This window comes from Macaca fascicularis, chromosome 19 (genome assembly GCF_037993035.2).
Source record: "Macaca fascicularis isolate 582-1 chromosome 19, T2T-MFA8v1.1".
Classification (NCBI taxonomy): domain Eukaryota; kingdom Metazoa; phylum Chordata; class Mammalia; order Primates; family Cercopithecidae; genus Macaca; species Macaca fascicularis.
The window spans coordinates 11912686-11933252 of NC_088393.1; the positions used below are offsets into that span (position 1 = coordinate 11912686).

The window sequence follows — 20567 nt, forward strand, 5'->3', positions numbered from 1 at the left end:
AAGGCGCCAATGAGGCCTTCAGCTACTCTGGCAGGGGCGGAACTAAAATGCCGGCCACACCCCTCTCTGTGACTCCTTCAGCCTCTGAGCGTTTTAACGCGATGGTGTCCCCGCGGGATCAAACTTCAGCGTCACGGCTGAGGACTGGCTTCGTGGTCCCTGATGGGAGAGCATGAACAGGTGGTATGTGGTAGGTGGGGTTCTGGAGCCTGGCGGGTGCAGAATTCACAACCCAGGGGGCGGAACCAGGATGATGACCCCGCCCCCTTCCCTAAATAATTCTCCCAGGAGGGACGCGGAAGCAACAACCGGATGGGACGGGGAGAGAGGAGGCACGACTGGGGACCTAAACTGGCTCCCAAATGCCTCTCCTTTTCCCCTCCAAGCCTCCCAGGCTTCCTATGGTCCCTAAGTCCCAGGTTCTCAGCGTGACATTCCAGAGCAAACACAGCTTCCCATTAGTCTATACCAGGCACTGGCATGGATTAATTTATTTAATCACAACATCCCAGTAAGGTGAATGTTATGACATCTCGTTTTTATAGTTGGGGACACTGAGGCAGGGAGAGGTTCAGTAACGAGACCAGTATTACGCAGCTGGAAGGGACAGAGCTAGGATCTGAACCTAGGCCATCTAGCCAGAGAGTTTCCCTGCTTAACCGCCATACTCTGCTGCGCCTGGAAGTGAGGACCTTCCTGAGGCAGTGACTCGCGGAGGGGCAGCTTAGGACATTTCAGGCAGAAGAAAAACGTGTACATCACAGGCTGTGTGTCAAGATACAGTGAATGCTTAGGGGATGCCCGGCACTCAATTAGGTGCTCAGAAAATAGGAGCCTAAAAAAGGATTAAGGAAGATTTTACCGAAGATATGCTGAATAGTGTTTGTTTGTTTGTTTGTGTTTGAGACAGAGTTTCGCTCTTGTTGCCCAGGTTGGAGCACAATGGCATGATCTAGGCTCACTGCAACCTCCGCCTTCGAGGTTCAAGCGACTCTCCTGCCTCAGCCTCCCAAGTAGCTGAGATTACAGGCATGCGCCACCACACCTGGCTAATTTTGTATTTTTAGTAGAGATGAGGTTTCTCCATGTTGGTCAGGCTGGTCTCGAACTCCTGACCTCAGGTGATCCACCTGCCTTGGCCTCCCAAAGTGCTAGGATTACAGGTGTGAGCCACCACGCCCAGCCTGAGTAGAGTTTTGAAGAGCGTGTAGGAGTCTTCCAGGTCGACTGAATCAGGCAGAGGGCCTGGCAAGGGCGACAGAAGAGAAAGGTCTAGAGGATTTGGGGGAAGAGACTGAGTGTGACTCAGGGCAAGGTGCCTTTCACCTAGAAATTCCTCCAGGCAGACCTGCCCCAGATATCTCCATCTGTGCCATATCTGGCTATACTAGAGGGGGAGGGGAGTTGGAAGTGAGACCCAGAGCTCAGCTGTTTCCTGTTCCCAGCCTCTTCTAGCGCAGGCCTGGGCCCCAGTTCAGCTAACATCTATTGAACAGATATGCCCTGCCTCTCCTGCTCACACTCTATGGCTGGCATTCACCTGTGGGGCCAGGTCCAAGTTCCTGGCTTGGCCATCAATACCTTACTGGAGCTGCTCTGCTAACCTCCTGCTGCTTCCTCTTGGACCTCGATTCAGCCATCATGAATTTACCAGCATAGAGCATGTGGTTCCACACCTCCAAGCTTTTGCACATACTGTTGCCTGCCAGGAAAGCCCTTCCTTTAAGCCAATGTCAAGGTCCCTTTTTTCTTTGAACTCTTCTGAGGCCTGATTTTTCTCTTTGGGGCCTTCTTGGTCCTTCTCACTGCCCAGCCCAAACTTTGGGGCTGGGATAATCTTTTTTTGTTGTTTTTTATTTCTGGAGACCAAGTCTCACTCTGTTGCCCAGGCTGGAGTGCAGTGGTGCAATCTCGGCTCACTGCAACCTCCACCTCCCGGGTTCAAGCGATTCTCCTGCCTCAGCCTCCTGAGTAGCTGGGATTACAGGCGCCCATCGCCACGCCCAGCTAGTTTTTGTATTTTTAGTAGAAATGTGGTTTCACCATATTGGCCACGCTGGTCTTGAACTCCTGACCTCAAGTGGTCCTCCCGCCTTGGCCTCCCAAAGTGCTGGGATTACAGGCGTGAGCCATCACTGCTGGCTGCGCCTAGCCTTGGGATCATCTTTCATCCAGCTTTGGCTCCTACCATAACTGAGAAGCCTTGAGTTTAGGGCTGAGGCCTCTCTGGCATGTCAGGGAGGGTCTGGGGGCACTGGGGACATGGGGACTTATCTCAAAGCAGCCCCTGCTTCCCTACTCACAGCGACCCTCTTTTGGCCGGCCTACCCCGGGACCCTGACTACTCTGCGTCCTGCCTCTACTCACCTCCCTCATCCTCCAGTGTGTGTTTGCCTGCTAACGTGAAGTGTGACAAGTACTGGGGTTCGTTGGGGGGCTGCCATAGGGCTGGGGACACTGGGAGGGGCTGGGAATGTGAGGAGTGCCCTGCATTGTCCCTCAAGGAAGCCCTCACCCCTAGGCTTTTCCTCGGACAAGGCTCTGGAGCGTACAGCTCACTGGTCCAGAACCCCAGAGCCAGAGACCTTGGGACGTCCTGCTTCTGGGGACACAGTGAAGAGTGCAGACTGCAGGCCAGGGTGGGGCTCGGGGCCTCCGCCACATGAGGCTACCCCCTCCCCCAATCCAGACCTGCAGAAGGAGTGCTGTAATGACCAGGACGTTTTGAAGAGGCATCACAACGTAGCTAAGGTCACCCCCACCCGGGAAACCCCTTCAATGCCAAAAACCACTGCAATCTACTGCTGTGGGGCTTAGGGAAGGGGCTGTAGGGCAGAGGGACTCCCATGAACACATCCACTGTGTTTCTTCAGCACCTAGAACAGCGCCTGGCACTCAGCAGGCCCTCACTAAGCAAGTCTTGAATGGAGGAAGAAATGGATGGAAAGAAAGAGTGTGGTTTTGTGTCTTCCATGGGGATTTGACTGTGATTGTCTCTCAGCCACATAAGTGCACTTCTGAGCAAGTGTAGTATGTGTAGCCCAAGGGGGAGGTGCATGAATATGCCCGGAGTGGAGCTTTGCCTGTACTTGTGGTTTGGGACACCCAGAACCGAGGAGATCCAACTTTTGTCCAGCCCTCCAAACTGGGTTGAGGTTAGCAAGCAGGCAGCTCAGGGACAAATTTCTCCTCCCATCTCATCTCTCTTCCCTAGAAGCCCTTGGAGACCAGCTCCTCCAAAGTCAAAGGTGAGAAATCTCCTTTCCAACGAAACTGTGTGGGGAAGACCTGCTGGTTTCCACCTCTACCCTCTGCCCCAGCATCAGCTGACCCCCTGCCATGGTCACCCATTCACTCCTGCCCAAGACTGAGTGGGACCCTGTTCCATATCTTACCCCCGTCCCTACTGCTACTCTGAGCCTCTGCTGACCTCTGCCCTGCCCTTGCCCCAGACCCCACCCCTTACAGCCCTGGCTCACCCTGTCCTCTGCCCACAGCCAAGACCATTGTGATGATTCCCGACTCCCAGAAGCTCCTGCGATGTGAACTTGAGTCACTCAAGAGCCAGCTACAGGCCCAGACCAAGGTGAACCGCCTTGGCCCTGCCCCCAGCAACCTCTCTTTCTCCTTGCCCTCCCCTCCTTCCTCCCACCCCAAGGCTGACCTCTTTCCCCCAGGCTTTCGAGTTCCTGAACCACTCAGTGACCATGTTGGAGAAGGAGAGCTGCTTGCAGCAAATCAAGATTCAGCAGCTTGAAGGTGAGGACTGGCCAGAAATCAAGGTCAGGCTAGGCCAGGCATGGTGGCCCACACCTGTAATCCCAGCATTTGGGGAGGCCAAAGAGGGTGAATCACTTGAGGTCAGGAGTTTGAGACCAGCCTGGGCAACATGGTGAAACCCCGTATCTACTTAAAAAAAAAAAAAAAAAAAGAGGCCCAGTGCGGTGGCTCAAGCCTGCAATCCCAGCACTTTGGGAGGCCGAGACGGGCAGATCACGAGGTCAGGAGATGGAGACCATCCTGGCTAACACGGTAAAACCCCGTCTCTACTAAAAAATACAAAAAAACTAGCTGGGCGAGGTGGCGGGCGCCTGTAGTCTCAGCTACTCAGGGGGCTGAGGCAGGAGAATGGCATGAACCCGGGAGGCGGAGCTTGCAGTGAGCTGAGATGCGGCCACTGCACTCCAGCCTGGGCGACAGAGCGAGACTCTGTCTCAAAAAAAAAAAAAAAGAAAGAAAGGGAAAAAAAAGGCCGGGTGCGGTCACTCACTGCTGTAATCCCAGCACTTTGGGAAGCCAAGACAGAAGGATCACCTGAGGTCAGGAGTTCGAGACCAGACTGACCAATATGGTGAAACCCCATCTCTACTAAAAATACAAAAATTAGCCAGGCATGGTGGTGTGCATCTGTAGTCCCAGCCGCTCAGGAGGCTGAGAAAGGAGAATTGCTTTCTGCGAGGCGGAGGTTGCAGTACGCCGAGATGACATCACACCACTGCACTCCAGCCTGGGAGACAAAGCAAGACTCCGTCTCAAAAAAAAAAAAAAAAAAAAAAAGTCAGGCTGGAAGCTGGTCCTGTTGGGATCAGCTGGGCCAGGCCAGGGTGAGAGAAATTGGGAGAGTCTGGGTTCTGGGTCAAGATTAGGACAAGCTGGGTTCTGGGTGGGATCAGGGCTCAGTCAAGGTCCCACACTCTCTGCAGAGGTGCTGAGCCCCACAGGCCGCCAGGGAGAGAAGGAGAGGCACAAGAGGGGCATGGAGCAGGGCCAGCAGGAGCTGTATGGGGCCCTGGCCCAAGGCCTGCAGGGGCTGGAGAAGACCCTGCGTGACACTGAGGAGGTGCAGCGGGCCCGCACCACTCGCTGCCTGCAGCTGCTGGCCCAGGAAATCCGGGACAGGTGGGGTATGGCGGGAGGGCAGCCTGAAGTCCATGGGAGGGAAGGGAGACCCAGAACTGGGGAATGGAGGCTGGATGGGGGAAATGGCAGACGCCTGGGGGAGGGGGACTGAGGGATGGTGGAAAGCCTGAGGAACAAGAAGAGGGGATGAGGCCGGGTGTGGTGGTTCATCCCAAAGTAATCCCAGCACTTTGGGAAGCTAAGATGGGCGGATCACTTGAGGTCAGGAGTTCGAGACCAGCCTGGCCAACATGGTGAAACCCCATCTCTACTAAAAATACAAAAATTAGTCGGGCATGGTGGCGGGTGCCTGTAATTCCAGATACTTGGGAAGCTGAAGCAGGAGAATCACTGGAACCCAGGAGGCAGAGGTTGCAGTGAGCCGAGATCACACCACTGCACTCTAGCCTGGGCGCCTGGGCAGCAGAGTGAGACTCTGTCTCAAAAAAAAAAAAAAAAAAAAGAGGAGAGGAGGAGAGGCTCAGGGGAGACAGGTGGCTTGTGGGGGCGGGGGAGTGGGAAACTGAGAGGCCAGAAGGCAGGGAAGACAGAAAGCTGGAGGTGGGATGGAAAAGGAGGCCAGGGGATCAGAAGGGGGGATGGCAGGAAAGACTGAGAGGACAGGAGGCTGGTGGTGTAGAAAGTTGGGGACAGGAGGTGGGGAGGTGGAGGCCAGGTGATAGGAGGCTGAGTGGGGTGGGAGAGGCTGAGAGAATGGGAGGCTGGGGATCAGAAGGAGAGGATGGGGATGAGGGTAGGGGGATTGTAGAAGGGGAGGGAAAAAGGGCAGGGATGTGGGGGGGGACAGAGCTTGGGAGGATGGGTGGAGGGAGGGACATCAGGGGCCAGGCAGGGAGTGCAAGTCTAGGCTGCACTGTCCCCTCAGCAAGAAGTTCCTGTGGGAGGAACTGGAACTGGTGCGGGAGGAGGTGACCTTCATCTATCAGAAGCTCCGTGAGTGCCTGAAGCCCACATCCGGTGGCGGGTGGGGGGTGGGGTTCCTTCTTCAGCCCCCCGTCCCCCTGAGCCCCCTCCCTCCACAGAGGCGCAGGAGGATGAGATCTCAGAGAACCTGGTGAACATTCAGAAAATGCAGAAAACGCAGGTGAAATGCCGCAAAGTGAGTGCAGGAGATGGGGACCCTGGGGAAGAGTGGGAGACAGAGGGATGGGGATTTCAGCCAGCTTCCACCATGAGATTGGAGCCTGGATTCAAATCTCAGCTCTGCCACTCACTGCTGCGTGACTGTGGGCAAGTCACTTGACCTCTCTGAGCCTCAGTTTCTTCATCTGTATAATGGGTGTAATAATAATTCATCTTGGCTGGGTGCGGTGGCTCATGCCTGTAATCCCAGCACTTTGGGAGACTGAAGTGGGTGGATCACCCGAGGTCAGAAGTTCGAGACCAGCCTGGCCAACATGATGAAACCCCGTCTCTAATAAAAATACAAAAATTACCCGGGTATGGTGGCGTGTGCCTGTAATCCCAGCTACTCAGGAGACAGGATGGAGAATCGCTTGAACCCAAGAGGCGGAGGTTACAGTGAGCCAAAATCATGCCATTGCACTCTACCCTGGGCAAAAAGAGCGAAACTCCATCTTAAAAAATAAAGAAAAAGAAAAAGAAAATTCATCTTGTTGGGTGCTGTGGCTCATGCCTGTTATCTCAGCACTTTGGGAGGCTGAGGTGGGTGGACTGCTTGAGCCCAGAAGTTCAAGACCAGCCTAGGCAACATGATAAAACCCTGTGTCTACAAAAAAACAAAACCAAAAAAACAAAACAAAACAAAAAAATGAAACAAGAGGGTGTGGTGGCACATGCCTGTAGACCTAGCTACTCAGAAGGCTGAGGTAGGGGGATCGCTTGAGCCTTGGAGGTTCAGGGTGCATTGGGCCCTGATAGTACTGCACTCTAGCCTGGGCGACAGAGTGAGACCCTGTCTCAAAAAAAGACAAAAAACAAAAACAAAACAAAAAAACCCCACTCATCCCTACCTGATCAGGTGTCTGTATTAGCTGAGTATTATGCACTTGAATGCAGCCTGGCATATACTAAGTGCTATATAGTGGTCACTTTTTACTATTGTCATCATTATTTATTTTGTTTTGTTTTTTGAGACGGAGTTTCGTGCTTGTCACCCAGGCTGGAGTACAATGGTGCGATCTCAACTCACTGCAACCTTCACCTCCCGGGTTCGAGCAATTCTCCTGCCTCAGCCTCCTGAGTAGCTGGGATTACAGGCGCCCACCACCATACCCAGCAAACTTTTTGTATTTTTAGTAGAGATGGGGTTTCACCATGTTAGCCAGGATGGTCTCAATCTCCTGACCTCGTGATCCGCCTGCCTCAGCCTCCCAAAGTGCTGGGATTACAGGCATGAGCCACTGCGCCCGGTGCTATTGTCATTATTATTATGATTGCCGTTCTCTCATCCGTCCCCACCCCAGATCCTGACCAAGATGAAGCAGCAGGGTCATGAGACAACTGCCTGGCCGGAGACTGAAGAGATACCGCAGGGAGCCAGTGGCTGCTGGAAGGATGACCTCCAGAAGGAACTGAGTGATATATGGTGATGCTCAGCCGTCAGTCTGACCCCCAACCCTCATCTGAACCTCTTCCCCCAGCCGGATCTGGCAGTGACCACCAGAATCTGGAGCCCACCTGAGTCCAGACCTCCCTCACCCCCTAGGACTCACCCCCACCACGGCCCCCAACCTTAGCCCTACTGCTGTCCACACCCTGAGCAGTCTGGAGTCTCCCAGGGCCCCCAGCTCCTCATCTTCCTGCAGGTCTGCTGTGCACGTGCTGCAGAACTCCATAGACGGCCTCACCATGTGCTCGGGGGCCCGTCCCAAGGCCTCAAGCCTCAGGGGTGAGGGAGACTGAGAATTGCTTAAGGGTGGGAGGTCATTGTGTAGCTTCACTCAGGGGGACTATGTTCAGAGAGCCTATTTGGGAGTCACATCTGTTGGGTGTTATTCTATGGTCACATTAAGTAGTGTTCTGAGGTCACATTAAGGAGTCACTGGAGGTTTCATCCAGGAGTCATTCATGGTCACATTCAGTCACTTGGATCTTATAGGAGTCCACGGGGACTCCATGCAGTAGCTCATGCCTGTAATCCTAATATTTTGGGAGACCAAGGTGGGAGGATTACTTGAGTCTAGGAGTTTGAGGCCAGCCTGGGCAACACAGTGAGACCCCATCTCTTCAAAAAATGTAAAAACTAGCTGGGTGATGGTGTACCTGAAGCTGAGCATGCCTGTAGTCTCAGCTACTCAGGAGACTGAGAAAGAAGGACCGCTTGAGCCTGGGAGGTCGAGGCTGCAGTGAGCCGTAATCGCGCCACTGCACTGCAGCCTGGGCAACAGAGCGAGACCCCATCTCAGAAAAAAGTGTCAGTCAGGTAAAATTCAAGGGTCATTGAAGTCATAATTTGGTGTCACATTAGATCACATTCAAGGGACTTGGGGGTCATGGTTTAAGTATCAGTGAGGTATACTATGAAGGGACACAGGGCCTATGTTTGGGGGTTACTCAAGGGTCACATTCAGGGTACCTATCCCTCCTGCAGGCCATAAGGGGCACCGGTGCCTGAGCCCTCCACTCGCCTCCTGGGACTCTGACTCCGACTCTGACCAGGACCTCTCCCAGCCACCTTTTAGCAAGAGCTGCCGCTCCTTCCCACCCGGTGCAGATCCTCCCCAGTCCCCCCTCCACCCATTTCCCTCCTGACCTGCCCTTGACTCCCACAGTTTAGACCCTTGGAACAGGCCCAGATCCCGATCTGGGCATGAGATCCCTGACCGGCAGCCCCGGAGTCCCCTGGACCTGGCCAGGCCCTGACCCGCCCTCTCTCTCCACAGCTTGAGCAGCCGGGACTGCTCTCCCTGAAGACCCCTCCAGAGAGAAAATAAACTAGCCGAAACCCTCCTCTAGCCCGGACTGTCAGTCCTGCTGCTTCCTGTGCCTAGGAATCCCCCTGCCCTCCCAGTTTACTCCTCATTGGTGGGGGGAGGGATGTAAAGACCCCAGGGGCCATTCGGGATGTGTGGGCTTGGAATCAGGGGACATTTGAAGCCAGATTTAATATATGATAAGGCAAGGAGTCATTCTGTCCAGATATGAGAGGCCAGACAGACTTCCACACTGGCCACAGAGCCTTCCTTTCTGGGGGGCCCTGGCGAGTGGGGAAACTGAGGCCCAGAGAGGGAGGGGCGCAGCCCAGGGACATGCTCTGAAGCCCTGCCCTCCTATTACCCTCGGAGCCCCGCCCACCCCAGGGTCCTCCCTCTCTACTGCCATTCTTGGTTCCTTCCCCTAATCGATGCTAACACGCCCCGCCCCCAAGATCACGGAAGCCCCGCCCTACGGAGGCTATGTAAGTGAGACGCCCGGAGGCCCCGCCCCTCCCTCCACCTCGGAGTCTGCGCGGCGCGGCCCGGCCCGGCCGACCGCGTCTCGGTCTCCGTGTCTGCCAGCCTGGCCGGCAGTCCGTCTGTCCATCCCGCCGCGCCGGGGCAGTCTAGGCGGAGCGGGGGCTCAGGCGGCGGTGGCCTCGACGCGGTGAGAGGAGGGGCTAGGGGCGCCCCTCATCCCCTCTCGTGGGCTTCCCACCCTCGGTGTCGGTCCCCGGTTCCTGAGGGTCGGGTCCCTCCGGGTCCAGCGTGGGGAGGGGTGGGGGAGGGGAGGCAGCGAGCTGGGGGAGGGGACGGGGCTGGGGGAGGGGACCCCGGGCCGAGGAGCACAGCACTGGTGGTGAGGGTGGCTGTGGGTAACTGTGATTGTGTATGGTTGTCATTGTGTGTCTGTGTGTGGTTGTGTAACTGCCATCGTGTGGCTGTATGACTGGGATTGTGTGGCTTCAGGAGGTCCGCGGGTGTCTGTCACTGTCATTGTGCGGCTGTCGTTGTGGGTGTCACTCTGATGGTTTGTGTGTGTGTGTCTGGCTGTGCTGTGGCTGCCATTGGCCCCCCGTGTGGCTGCTGTCTCTATGTGTGACTGTCTTGGTGTTCGTGTGGCTGTGTGCATAGGACTGTCATTGTGTGGCTGCTGTTGTGTGTTCATTCTGATGGTGTGTATGTGTGTGTCGCTGTGGTCGTGCGCCTTGTGCCTTTCTTGTGTGGCGTTGTGAGTCTGTGTCATGGTCCATGGATGTGGCCATGTGGTTGTGGATGGCACCGTGTCTCTCCCCTGTGACTGTCGGTGTGAATAAGAGACTGTTTGTGTGTGGCTGTTGCTGAGTGCCTTGTAATTGGGGGTGTGACGCTGTGATGGGTTCTGTGACCCCCATTGTGTGCGGTGACTCTTTCTTTTCTGTGACTCTTAAGTGTGTTGCAGGCCTGACTGTGGGTCACTGACTCTACAGTTAGCGTGGGGGCTTGTGTGGGACTGTGATGTGTGTAGGGTCTCCTATATGTCCCTCTCTGTTTGGCCCTGGGTGGGAGTGGTATCTGGGTGTCTCTGACAGGCTGTGAGCCCACTGTGCGTGAGTATTCACTGACATGTATTGTGTGTGTTGGACACCTGTCTGAACAAGGGGGCCCCTCTTGTTCACTGCAAAGTGGCGCCCAGCACAGTGCCTGGAAGTGGGCAGGTGCTGGGTCTTCACTGTGGGATGGGTGAACGCTATGCCATGGTTTTGTATGTGTGTGTCGGGGGGGTGCCAGGATGGAGGCTGCAGCTGGGTTGTGCTTCCTAGGGGTGACAGCATGGGTGACCATGGGTATCTAGGACCTCTGGCGACCATCACCCCATATCACACTGCAGAATGAGCGTCGTGGGTGGGGTGCTGGACCCAGAGTGCCTACCCTTGCCTGCCTGGGCCTCAGTTTCCACATCTGCACAATGGGGGTGACCATCCCTGCCCTGCTGGCTGCCAGGAGCGGCTGTGAGTCTTCGGGCGTGGATGCAGCCTGGGGGAAGCCATAGGGCGCTTTCACAGGTGAGATGGGGCTGGGAGAATGGGTGTAAGCAGGTGTGACTGTGTTGAGCCCTGAAGCGCTGGGGACTGGGGGTAGCCTTGGGGGAGGGAAGAGGAGAACTGGGAGGCAGACCGGCTGGGAAGAGGGGGAAGGAGGGAGAGGCAGCTGGCAGAGAAGGAGGGCTTGGCTATCAGCCCAACCAGACACGAACACCACAGCCCATGGGGACAGAGAGAGGGGCCCCTGTGGAGGCCATGGAGGAAGAGACTCAGGGGAAGGGTCTGGTAGGGATGGGGAGCCCCTCGGGAAAGAGGATGGGGTCCCCTAAAAACTAGTGGGGACCCTTCTAAGTGCCATGGGGGAGGGGTTCCCATGAGGCTGGGGAGTCTCTTCTAAAGGCCCACCTCCTAAAAGGCATTGGGTCAGAGCCTCCCATGTAGGCTATAGAGGAAGGGGACCCCTGTAGAATATCAGGGAGTGGTATCAGGGGAGGCAGGTGTCCCCAGTAGGGTCAGGACCAACAGGGCGGGACCTGGATTGCAGAGGCGAGGCCAGAAGGCTCAAGGGGCAGAGTCAGGGCTTGCCCGGGTCTTCAGGGCCAGGGGTGTGGCCAAAGGACTCAGGGATGAAGCCAGGGTCCCGGTGACCTGAGACTTCCCCTAGGCACACCCCTGGGACTCCCACTCCCTCCCCACCTCTGCAGGCCTGGCCTTCACCATGGCGGGAGGGAGACCGCATCTGAAGAGGAGTTTCTCCATCATCCCCTGCTTTGTCTTCGTGGAGGTGAGGACCCCCGTATCTCTCCCAGAGAGGGCGTGCCTATCTCAGTCTCTGTCCAACCTCAGTCTCCCTATCTGCCCCCACTTTTCCATCGCTGGGATCTCCCTTGCTGTCCCCTTTCTCTTGAGAAGTGGCTATGAGCTTGGATTGAGAAGGGCCACTCCCCAGGGTCCAATCCCTCTCTGCCCCATCCACACTGCAGGGTGCTGGACACCACAGGTACCCCTGAGCCTCAGTTTCCTCATTCATAGAATGGGCATCAGCAGAGTCCCAACTCCTAGGGCTGTTCTTTGTTTTTTTTTTGTTTTGTTTTGTTTTGTTTTTGAGATGGAGTTTCGCTCTTGTTGTCCAGGCTGGAGTGCAATGGCGCGATCTCGGCTCACTGCAACTTCCACCTCCCAGGTTCAAGCGATTCTCCTGCCTCAGCCTTCCCAAGTAGCTGGGATTATAGGCATGCGCCACCAAGCCCAGCTAATTTTGTATTTTTAGTAGAGATAGGGTTTCTCCATGTGGGTCAGGCTGGTCTCGAACTCCAGACCTCAGGTGATCCACCCACCTCGGCCTCCCAAAGTGCTGGGATTACAGGCATGAGCCACCGCGCCCGGCCTTTTTTGTTTTGTTTTGTTTTAGATAGGGTCTCACTCTGTCACCCAGGCTGGAGTGCAGTGGCATAATCTCAGCTTACTGCAACCTCCACCTCCTGGGCTCAAGCAGTTCTCCTACCTCAGCCTCCCGAATAGCTGAGACTACAGGCGTGTGCCATCATGCCCAGCTAATTTTTCTTTTTTTTTTTTTTTGAGATGGAGTCTCGCCTGTTGCCCAGGCTGGAGTGCAGTGACGCGATCGCAGCTCACTGCAGCCTCCACCTCCCGGGTTCAAGCGATTCTTCTGCCTCAGCATCCCGAGTAGCTGGAACCACAGGTGCATGCCACCACGCCTGGCTAATTTTTGTAGGTTTTAGTAGAGACAGGGTTTCACCATCTTGGCTAGGCTGATCTTGAACTCCTGACCTCGTGATCCACCCGCCTCAGCCTCCCAAAGTGCTGGGATTACAGGCGTGAGCCACCGCGCCCGGCCTATGCCCAGCTAATTTTTGTACTTTTTGGTAGCGATGGGCTTTCAACATGTTGGCCAGGATGGTCTAGAACTCCTGACCTCAAGCAATCCTCCCGCCTCAGCCTCCCAAAGTGCTGGGATTACAGGTGTGAGCCACCACGCCCGGCCTCCTAGGGCTGTTCTAAAGGTAAAGTGTATTAATTCATGGACAAACTTGGTACGACCCCCTGCCCACGGTGAGGGTTAGACCTGTGGTAGCTGCTGGTACCCCTACTCCTCCGATTTCTTTCCTTGTGGGAGAGTCTTTCCACCTCCCACTGTCTGTCTGTCTCTCATCTGAGCCTTGGCCCTAGACTCACTCTCCCCATGCCCATCTCTTCTCTCACTCTCTCTACAACTCCCTTCCCTTTTCCTCTCCCTTCTTTCTTCTCTTGCTCTTTTCCTCCTCTTCTCCCCTCCTTTCCTGGTTTCCCTCTCTCTCTCTCTCTTTTTCTTTTTGTTCCTTCCTTCTCTCTCTCTCTCTCTCTCTTTCTCTCTTTCTCTCTTTTGAGATAGAGTCTTGCTCTGCTGCCCAGGCTGGAGTGCAGTGGCATGATCTTGGCTCACTGCAACCTCCGCCTCCCAGGTTCAAGTGATTCTCCTGCCCCAGCCTCCTGAGTAGCTGGGATTACAGGTGTCCACCACCATGCCTGGCTAATTGTTGTATTTTTAGTAGAGACAGGGTTTTGTCATGTTGGCCAGGCTGGTCTCAAACTCCTGATCTCAGGTGATCCACCTGCCTCAGCCTCCCAAAGTGCTGGGATTACAAGCATGAACCACTTTTTTCTTTATTTTCTTTTTTTCTTTCTTCCTGTGTTTCGGCCATTCCTTTTCCTTTCTTTCTTTTTTCTGAGACAGGGTCTCCCTCTGTCACCCAGGCTGGAGTGCAGTGGCGCCATCATGGCTCACTGCAGTCTTAACCCCCTGGGCTGAGGCAGTCTTCCTTCTTCAGCCTCCCAAGTAGCTGGGACTATAGTTGTGCAGAGATGAGGTCATGCTATGTTGCCCAGGCTGATCTCAAACTCCTGAGCTCAAGCAATCCTCCTGCCTCGGCCTCCCAAAGTGCTGGAATTACAGGCATGAGCCGCTTGCTGCACACGGCCTCTCTCTGTTTCTATCTCCTTCTCCTTCTGTTTCTCCTAAACCCTGGCTCTTCTCTCACCTCCTTTCCCCATTTCTCTCAGTCTCTCTCCCCCTTGTCTCTGTCTCTCTCCATCTTCTAGTTTCTGTCTCTAACCCATGTCTCTCCATCTCTGTATCTCTGCCTCTGTGGCCTCAGCTGGAGCCCTGACCCTCTCTCTTCTCTCTCCGCCACCTCTCCCTGCCCTGGCTTGGTGGCAGTCGGTGCTGCTGGGCATCGTGATCCTGCTTGCTTACCGCCTGGAGTTCACGGACACCTTCCCTGTGCACACCCAGGGATTCTTCTGCTATGACAGTACCTACGCCAAGCCCTACCCAGGGCCTGAGGCTGCCAGCCGAGTGCCTCCTGCTCTCATCTACGCACTGGTCACTGCCGGGCCCACCCTCACGGTGAGACAGTGAAGACCTCCTAGGAGGCAGGTGGGCCAGGTGAGGGTGGGTGAGGGGATGGGCTGGAAGGCCAGGAAGACTCTACCTTGGTCTTGCCCACAGATCCTGCTGGGGGAGCTGGCGCGTGCCTTTTTCCCCGCACCACCTTCAGCCGTCCCGGTCATCGGGGAGAGCACCATCGTGTCCGGAGCCTGCTGTCGCTTCAGCCCCCCACTGCGGAGGCTGGTCCGCTTCCTGGGTGAGAGATATGGCCCGGGATCAGTCCCATGGTAATGGTCGGGAGGTGGGTATAGAAGGAAAGAGTCTTGGGCCTGACAGTCATCATAATTCCAGGCTGGGCGCAGTGGCTCACGTCTGTAATCTCAGCACTTTGGGAGGCCAAGGTGGGCGATCACCTGAGGTCAGGAGTTCAGGACCAGCCTGACCAACATGGCGTAACCCTGTCTCTACTAAAAACACAAAAAATTAGCTGGGCATGGTGGCGGGTGCCTGTAATCCTTGAACCTGGGAGGCAGAGGTTACAGTGAGCCAAGACTGCACCAGCCTGGGCAACAAGAGCGAAACTCCATCTCAAAAAAAAAAAAAAAAAAAATTCCAGGGAAAAGCTGGGCATGGTGGTGCGTACCTGTAGTCTCAGCTACTTGGGAGGCTGAGGCAGAGACTCAGCTACTTGGGAGTACCAGCTACTTGGGAGACTGAACAAGACCCCACCTCTTTAAAAAAAAAAAAAAAAAAAAGGGAATTCCAGCAGGGAAGGAAGAGGACCTGGAATTGCCATGGTGGGGATGTTAGGAAGCAACAAGGGACTTAGGCTCAGGCCAGATGTAATGGAGGTTCTAGGGATATGGGTGGGGCCTAACCCAACCATGATGGCAACTGTAGGAAGAGGGTCCCAAAATGCCACAAGGAGAGTCTCAGGTACAAAAGAGAGACACAGGCACAGGACAAACACCCTGGGGCCCCTGGGTAGGGAGATGAGACTCTGGCTGTGCTTTAAATGGGGTCCCAGCCTCAAGTGGTGGCTGTGGGAAAGGGGGAGGGGCAGAGCTTACCTATAATGGTGGTCCCAGGGGCAGACAGTGGGAGACCCAGCTCTAACTTACTAGTGGCCCCAGGAGGAGAGTGATGAACTCAGTCGTAGCCAGTTTAAGGGCAGGCAGGAAGCGCCCCAGGTATGCCATTAGGGTTTTCCCTAGCCCTCCTAGGCATGGGGTGGATCCTGATGTAATGGTGTTGGGTTGGCCGGGAGGTCCAAGCCCAGCTATAATGGGGCTCCAAGGGAGGACCCGCCCCTGACATAGTGGTAATCCTAGAAAGACAGGGGCCAGATAATGAGGGTCTCTGGGGGCAGGAGGCCTCAGAGTGTCTTCATGGTGGTCCTTAAGGAAGGGGGATGTTGGCACAACTACGGGGTCCCAAGTGTGCTTTAATGACAGTCACAGGAAAAGGGAACTAAGAGGCCCAATGGAACCAGTGGGAGCATCGGGCCTGGCGCATGAACCGCTTCCACTATCCCACCCCTAGGGGTCTACTCCTTCGGCCTCTTCACCACAACCATCTTCGCCAACGCGGGGCAGGTGGTGACCGGCAATCCCACGCCACACTTCCTGTCCGTGTGCCGCCCCAACTACACGGCCCTGGGCTGCCTGCCACCTTCTCCGGATCGGCCAGGTCCCGACCGCTTTGTCACTGACCAGGGTGCCTGCGCTGGCAGCCCCAGCCTCGTGGCCGCCGCGCGCCGCGCCTTCCCCTGCAAGGACGCGGCCCTCTGCGCCTACGCAGTCACCTACACGGCGGTGAGCCTCGGGAGCTTCGGGGTTGGAAATGGATGTGAGGGTTGGACAGCGCCCAGTGGCCTGGAAGCCGCCAGAGCTGGATCCTCTGCTCTTCCACGCCCCTGGTGCTGTTGGAAGCTCTAGCTCCACGCCGCGGCCTGTTGGAAACTCTAGTTCCTCCTCCCAGATCCTAGCCACGCCCCCAGCCAGAGCCTATCGCTGTCCATTGCCTCCGGCCCTTGCTCTCTGGCCACGCCTCCTGAGCCAGTAATACGAGAGAAGCTATTGGCTCCACCCTATGGGATCAGGACACTATCCCTGATGTGCAAGACTCGGAACCCCTAGAGCCTAGCCAGGCCCCCAGGATGCTACAGGCGCTAGATATTAGCTGGGAGACTGGGTAGATTGGATGGCTTCCTGGAGCCCTTGCCCCTCTCCTTGGGACCTTGTTCTCTCCCGTTGTAGCCCTGGCCACACTCTTTGCTCTTAACTGCTCTGGGATTTCTAACTCTGTCCTGTGCTTTTTCCTGCTCACATACCCTGTTGCTTCAACTCTTTTTTCTGGCATCCGGGTTTATGCTCCCATACTGTCAGTAGTCCCCTGGGGGTCAGGAGCTCTACCTCCTACAGCTCCTGGACCTGCCCCCTTAGCCCTGAGTCCACCCTCTGGTTCTGTGGCCACGCCCTAACCCAGCAAGTGTCTGTCCTCATCTACGACTCTGGACCAGGGACATCTGGGCCCCAGACCTTGTCCTCTGCTCTTGGGAGCTCTGGCCACACCTAGCCCTACAAGTGGTGCCCATGAGACTCCAAGACCTCAATCCCTGACCCCCACCCCCCTTTGCCGTTTTAGTCACGCTCCCTGGAAAAGCCCACTGGGGAGTCCATGACTCCATTCCTGGAACCCCTGGCCACATCCTCCAGCCCCAACGCTCTGGCCATGCATTCTAGCCCAGAAAAGAGCGTCCACTTGGGTTCAGAGACTTGCCTCCACTTGTCCCCTGACCAGTCTGACTCCCCACAGATGTACGTGACTCTCGTGTTCCGCGTGAAGGGCTCCCGCCTGGTCAAACCCTCGCTCTGCCTGGCCCTGCTGTGTCCGGCCTTCCTGGTGGGCGTGGTCCGCGTGGCTGAGTACCGAAACCACTGGTCCGACGTGCTGGCTGGCTTCCTGACAGGGGCGGCCATCGCCACCTTTTTGGTGAGTCCCCTCCTCAACCTTCCCAGCATGGAACCTTCCCATCAGCTCTCTGACCCAACAGGCAGGACCACATGATGGAGAAGGGTGTGGACTGTGTGTGACCTTGGGCCAGTCCCTTAACCTGACCCTTCCTGGATATTCTCATCTCATCTGTGAAATGAGATACCAGGATCAGGGTGAGGCAAGGCCTTGAATGCAAATTTTAAGAGGGTGCCCAAACACTTAGTAATCAAGATTAATCATATTTTAACAAAACATTTTTAAAAATCAAAGTTAATACAAAACTATCATAATGTACAGAAATATAAAAATTCTAAATAAAGACGAATCAAGACTGGGTGCAGTAGCTCACGCCTGTAATCCCAGCACTTTGGGAAGCTGAAGTGGGTGGATCACTTGAGGCCAAGAGTTCGAATCCAGCCTGGTCAACATGGTGAAACCCCGTCTCTACTAAAAATACAAAAATTAGCCAGGCGTAGTGGTGCAAGCCTGTAGTCCCAGCTACTCGGGAGGCTGAAGCAGAAGAATTGCTTGAACCCGGGGGACGGAGGTTGCAGTGAGCCGAGATCGCACCACTTCACTCCAGCCTGGGTGAAAGAGTGAAAGTCTGCCTCAAAAAAAAAAAAAAAAAAAATTAGCTGGCAACGGTGGTGCACACCTGCAGTCCCAGCTACTCGGAAGGCTGAGGCAGAAGAGTCGCTTGAACCCAGGAGGTGGAGTTTGCAGTGAGCTGAGATCATACCACTGCACTCCAGCCTGGGTGACAGAGTTTGACTCTGTCTCAAAAAAAAAAAAATTAAACCCTGCCCCTGTACAACTTGGTCTTACTTGCTTTACCCTAGTCCAGACTCTGTGGGATAAATAATAATTGCACCTACCTCATAGTAAAATGGAGCCAACAGTGCCTGGCACATACTATGCATTAGCTGTTTTTGAAAACCTGAGCTTAGTTTCCTTATCTGAAAAATGGGGATGGTATTTACATAGCTCCTATGTGACTGACCCCAGGCCTCAACACTGTTCTCTCCCTCTGTTCCAGGTCACCTGCGTTGTGCACAACTTTCAGAGCCGGCCACCCTCTGGCCGAAGGCTCTCTCCCTGGGAGGACCTGGGCCAAGCCCCCACCGTGGACAGCCCCCTCGAAAAGTTAAGTGTGGCCCAGGTAAGGGGGGCCGGGGGCTGCTCCCGGCTGGAGAGGGTGGTGGGTGGAGGGGGCCAAGGAGGCAGGAAGGAAGTCAGGCAAGAGGTGGGGGTCTCAGAACCATGGAGAAGTGGAGGGATCACCCATCTCTGTGGACACAGGTCCTGGGGGGACAGCCCCAAAGAATGAAAGGGAGCACCCCCGTCTTCTTCCCAAGGGGACACGGTTAATCATGAGAACTGTGGTTGTCTTTTCCGTGGGATTCTTCACCTGATGAGCTCCTTGTGGCTGTGGCCGGTAGGGCCCAGGGGGCCACTAGCCCCTTCCCTCTGTCTCTTTGTCTCAGGAACCCGAGGTCTGCAGGCCGCATTCGACACCGGCACGGCTCACCCCATCCAGTGAGTGTTGGGGGTGTGGGGACTAAACAGGGGGACTTTCAGGTGGGCAGCTACTGCCCCAGACGTCTCACCTAGGTTTTTATGCTGCCTCCCAAGTGTTCTGATCCCCTGATATCTGGCTTCTGACCACCAGAGTCGCAGAACTGTGCCCGCCGTGGCCACCTGATCCCCAGCTGCGTGTCCTCCAGGGCCCCAGCCATGTGTTCGTCGCCCCGTGTGCCCCGCCCTCGATTGAGGTCTGAGCCGACGCCCTTGCCCCTGCCCCTACCCCTGCCAGCGCCCACCCCCAGCCAGGGCCCCTCGCCTTCCTCCCCCGGACCTGGGGGGCCAGGCGGGGGTGGTGGACGTGGCCGGAAGCTGCTGCTGCCCACGCCCCTGCTGCGGGACCTGTACACCCTGAGTGGACTCTATCCCTCCCCCTTCCACCGGGACAACTTTAGCCCTTACCTGTTTGCCAGCCGTGACCACCTGCTGTGAGGCCCGACCACCCACCCAGAATCTGCCCAGTCCCCACTTCTTCCCTGCCACGCGTGTGTGTGCGTGTGCCACGTGAGTGCCAAAGTCCCCTGCCCCCCAAGCCAGCCAGACCCAGACATTAGAAGATGGCTGGAAGGACATTTGGGAGACACCTGCCTCTCTGGCCCTCTGAGATATTCAGATGGGCACAAATGGAAGGTGGGCCCTTGCCCCTACTCTTGCCCTTTTAAGGGCCAAAGCTTGACCCCATTGGCCATTGCCTGGCTAATGAGAACCCCTGGTTCTCAGAATTTTAACCAAAAGGAGTTGGCTCCAGCCAATGGGAGCCTTCTCTTCACTTCTTAGAATCCTCCTGCAAGAGGGCAACTCCAGCCAGTGTTGAGCGACTAAACAGCCAATAGGAGCCCTTGGTTTCCAGAATTTCTAGAGTGGGTGGGCATGATTCCAGTCAATGGGGGACCGCCCGTGTCTAAGCATGTGCAAAGGAGAGGAGGGAGATGAGGTCATTGTTTGTCATTGAGTCTTCTCTCAGAATCAGCGAGCCCAGCTGTAGGGTGGGGGGCAGGCTCCCCCATGGCAGGGTCCTTGGGGTACCCCTTCTCCTCTTAGCCCCTCCCTGTGTGCGGCCTCTCCACCTCTCACCCACTCCCTCCTAATCCCCTACTTAAGTAGGGCTTGCCCCACTTCAGAGGTTTTGGGGTTCAGGGTGCTGTGTCTCCCCTTGCCTGTGCCCAGGTCATCCCAAACCCTTCTGTTATTTATTAGGGCTGTGGGAAGGGTTTTTTCTTTTTTCTTGGAACCTGCCCCTGTTCTTCACACTGCCCCCCATGCCTCAGCCTCATACAGATGTGCCATCATGGGGGGCATGGGTGGAGCAGAGGGGCTCCCTCACCCCGGGCAGGCAAAGGCAGTGGGTAGAGGAGGCACTGCCCCCCTTTCCTGCCCCCTCCTCATCTTTAATAAAGACCTGGCTTCTCATCTTTAATAAAGACCTGTTTGTAACAGAAGTTTGGCCACCTGCCTTCCTCCCCCGGGTGGTGGGGGGTGCGGAGGACTTTCATCGTGGGTCTATGGATGTCTGTGGAGCTGGGTGTGGGTGTACTGCTGCAGTGTATCTAAGGACGATTGTGGAGAGGCAGTGCGGTTTCATGGGGCTCGAGACTTGGGCTGAAATCCTGGCTCAGCATTCTGGGCTCTGTGGCCTCAGGAAAGTTCATTCACCTCTCTGTGCCCTTGTTTCTTCATCTGTCAAAGGCAAACAGTCGCTCAAGCCACCAAGGCACACAAACCCACATCAGGAGCCATACATGCCCTGTGTGTCTCAGACCAGGGCACAGAGGGCACAAG

At 55.8% G+C, this 20567-nt stretch overlaps 2 protein-coding genes across 49 annotated transcripts; both read left to right on the top strand.

The window, feature by feature from the left end:
* The first annotated feature begins 58 nt into the window (after positions 1–58).
* CCDC159 (coiled-coil domain containing 159) lies at positions 59–8837 on the top strand. Of its 41 annotated transcripts, XR_012428404.1 has the most exons (14): positions 59–183; positions 2306–2424; positions 2522–2751; positions 3215–3248; positions 3498–3586; positions 3678–3759; positions 4704–4899; positions 5222–5327; positions 5786–5853; positions 5943–6019; positions 7347–7468; positions 7689–7771; positions 8474–8590; positions 8766–8837. XR_012428404.1 is itself a non-coding variant. In XM_074025944.1 (13 exons), exons 5-13 carry the CDS (start codon positions 3512–3514, stop codon positions 8768–8770), a joined length of 825 nt encoding a protein of 274 aa, XP_073882045.1. In that variant the 5' UTR covers positions 59–190; positions 2306–2424; positions 2505–2751; positions 3215–3248; positions 3498–3511; the 3' UTR covers positions 8771–8837. The 41 variants fall into 41 exon arrangements, 33 of the variants coding, with proteins under 33 accessions (XP_073882045.1, XP_073882049.1, XP_073882034.1 ...); XM_074025944.1 differs by lacking the exon at positions 5222–5327 and having other exon boundaries at positions 59–190; positions 2505–2751; XM_074025948.1 differs by lacking the exon at positions 5222–5327 and having other exon boundaries at positions 59–190; positions 2505–2639.
* Positions 8838–9321: 484 nt separating this feature from the next.
* On the top strand, positions 9322–20227 carry PLPPR2 (phospholipid phosphatase related 2). Of its 8 annotated transcripts, none has more exons than XM_045379048.2 (10): positions 9322–9465; positions 10669–10843; positions 11487–11606; positions 14040–14228; positions 14331–14466; positions 15753–16024; positions 17028–17204; positions 18244–18366; positions 18692–18743; positions 18877–20227. In XM_045379048.2, the coding sequence occupies exons 2-10, from the start codon at positions 10808–10810 to the stop codon at positions 19218–19220; spliced, it is 1449 nt and encodes a 482-aa protein (XP_045234983.1). In that variant the 5' UTR covers positions 9322–9465; positions 10669–10807; the 3' UTR covers positions 19221–20227. The 8 variants fall into 8 exon arrangements, with proteins under 8 accessions (XP_045234983.1, XP_045234986.2, XP_045234984.1 ...); XM_045379051.2 differs by having other exon boundaries at positions 18244–18350; XM_045379049.2 differs by having other exon boundaries at positions 14115–14228.
* Positions 20228–20567: the final 340 nt, after the last annotated feature.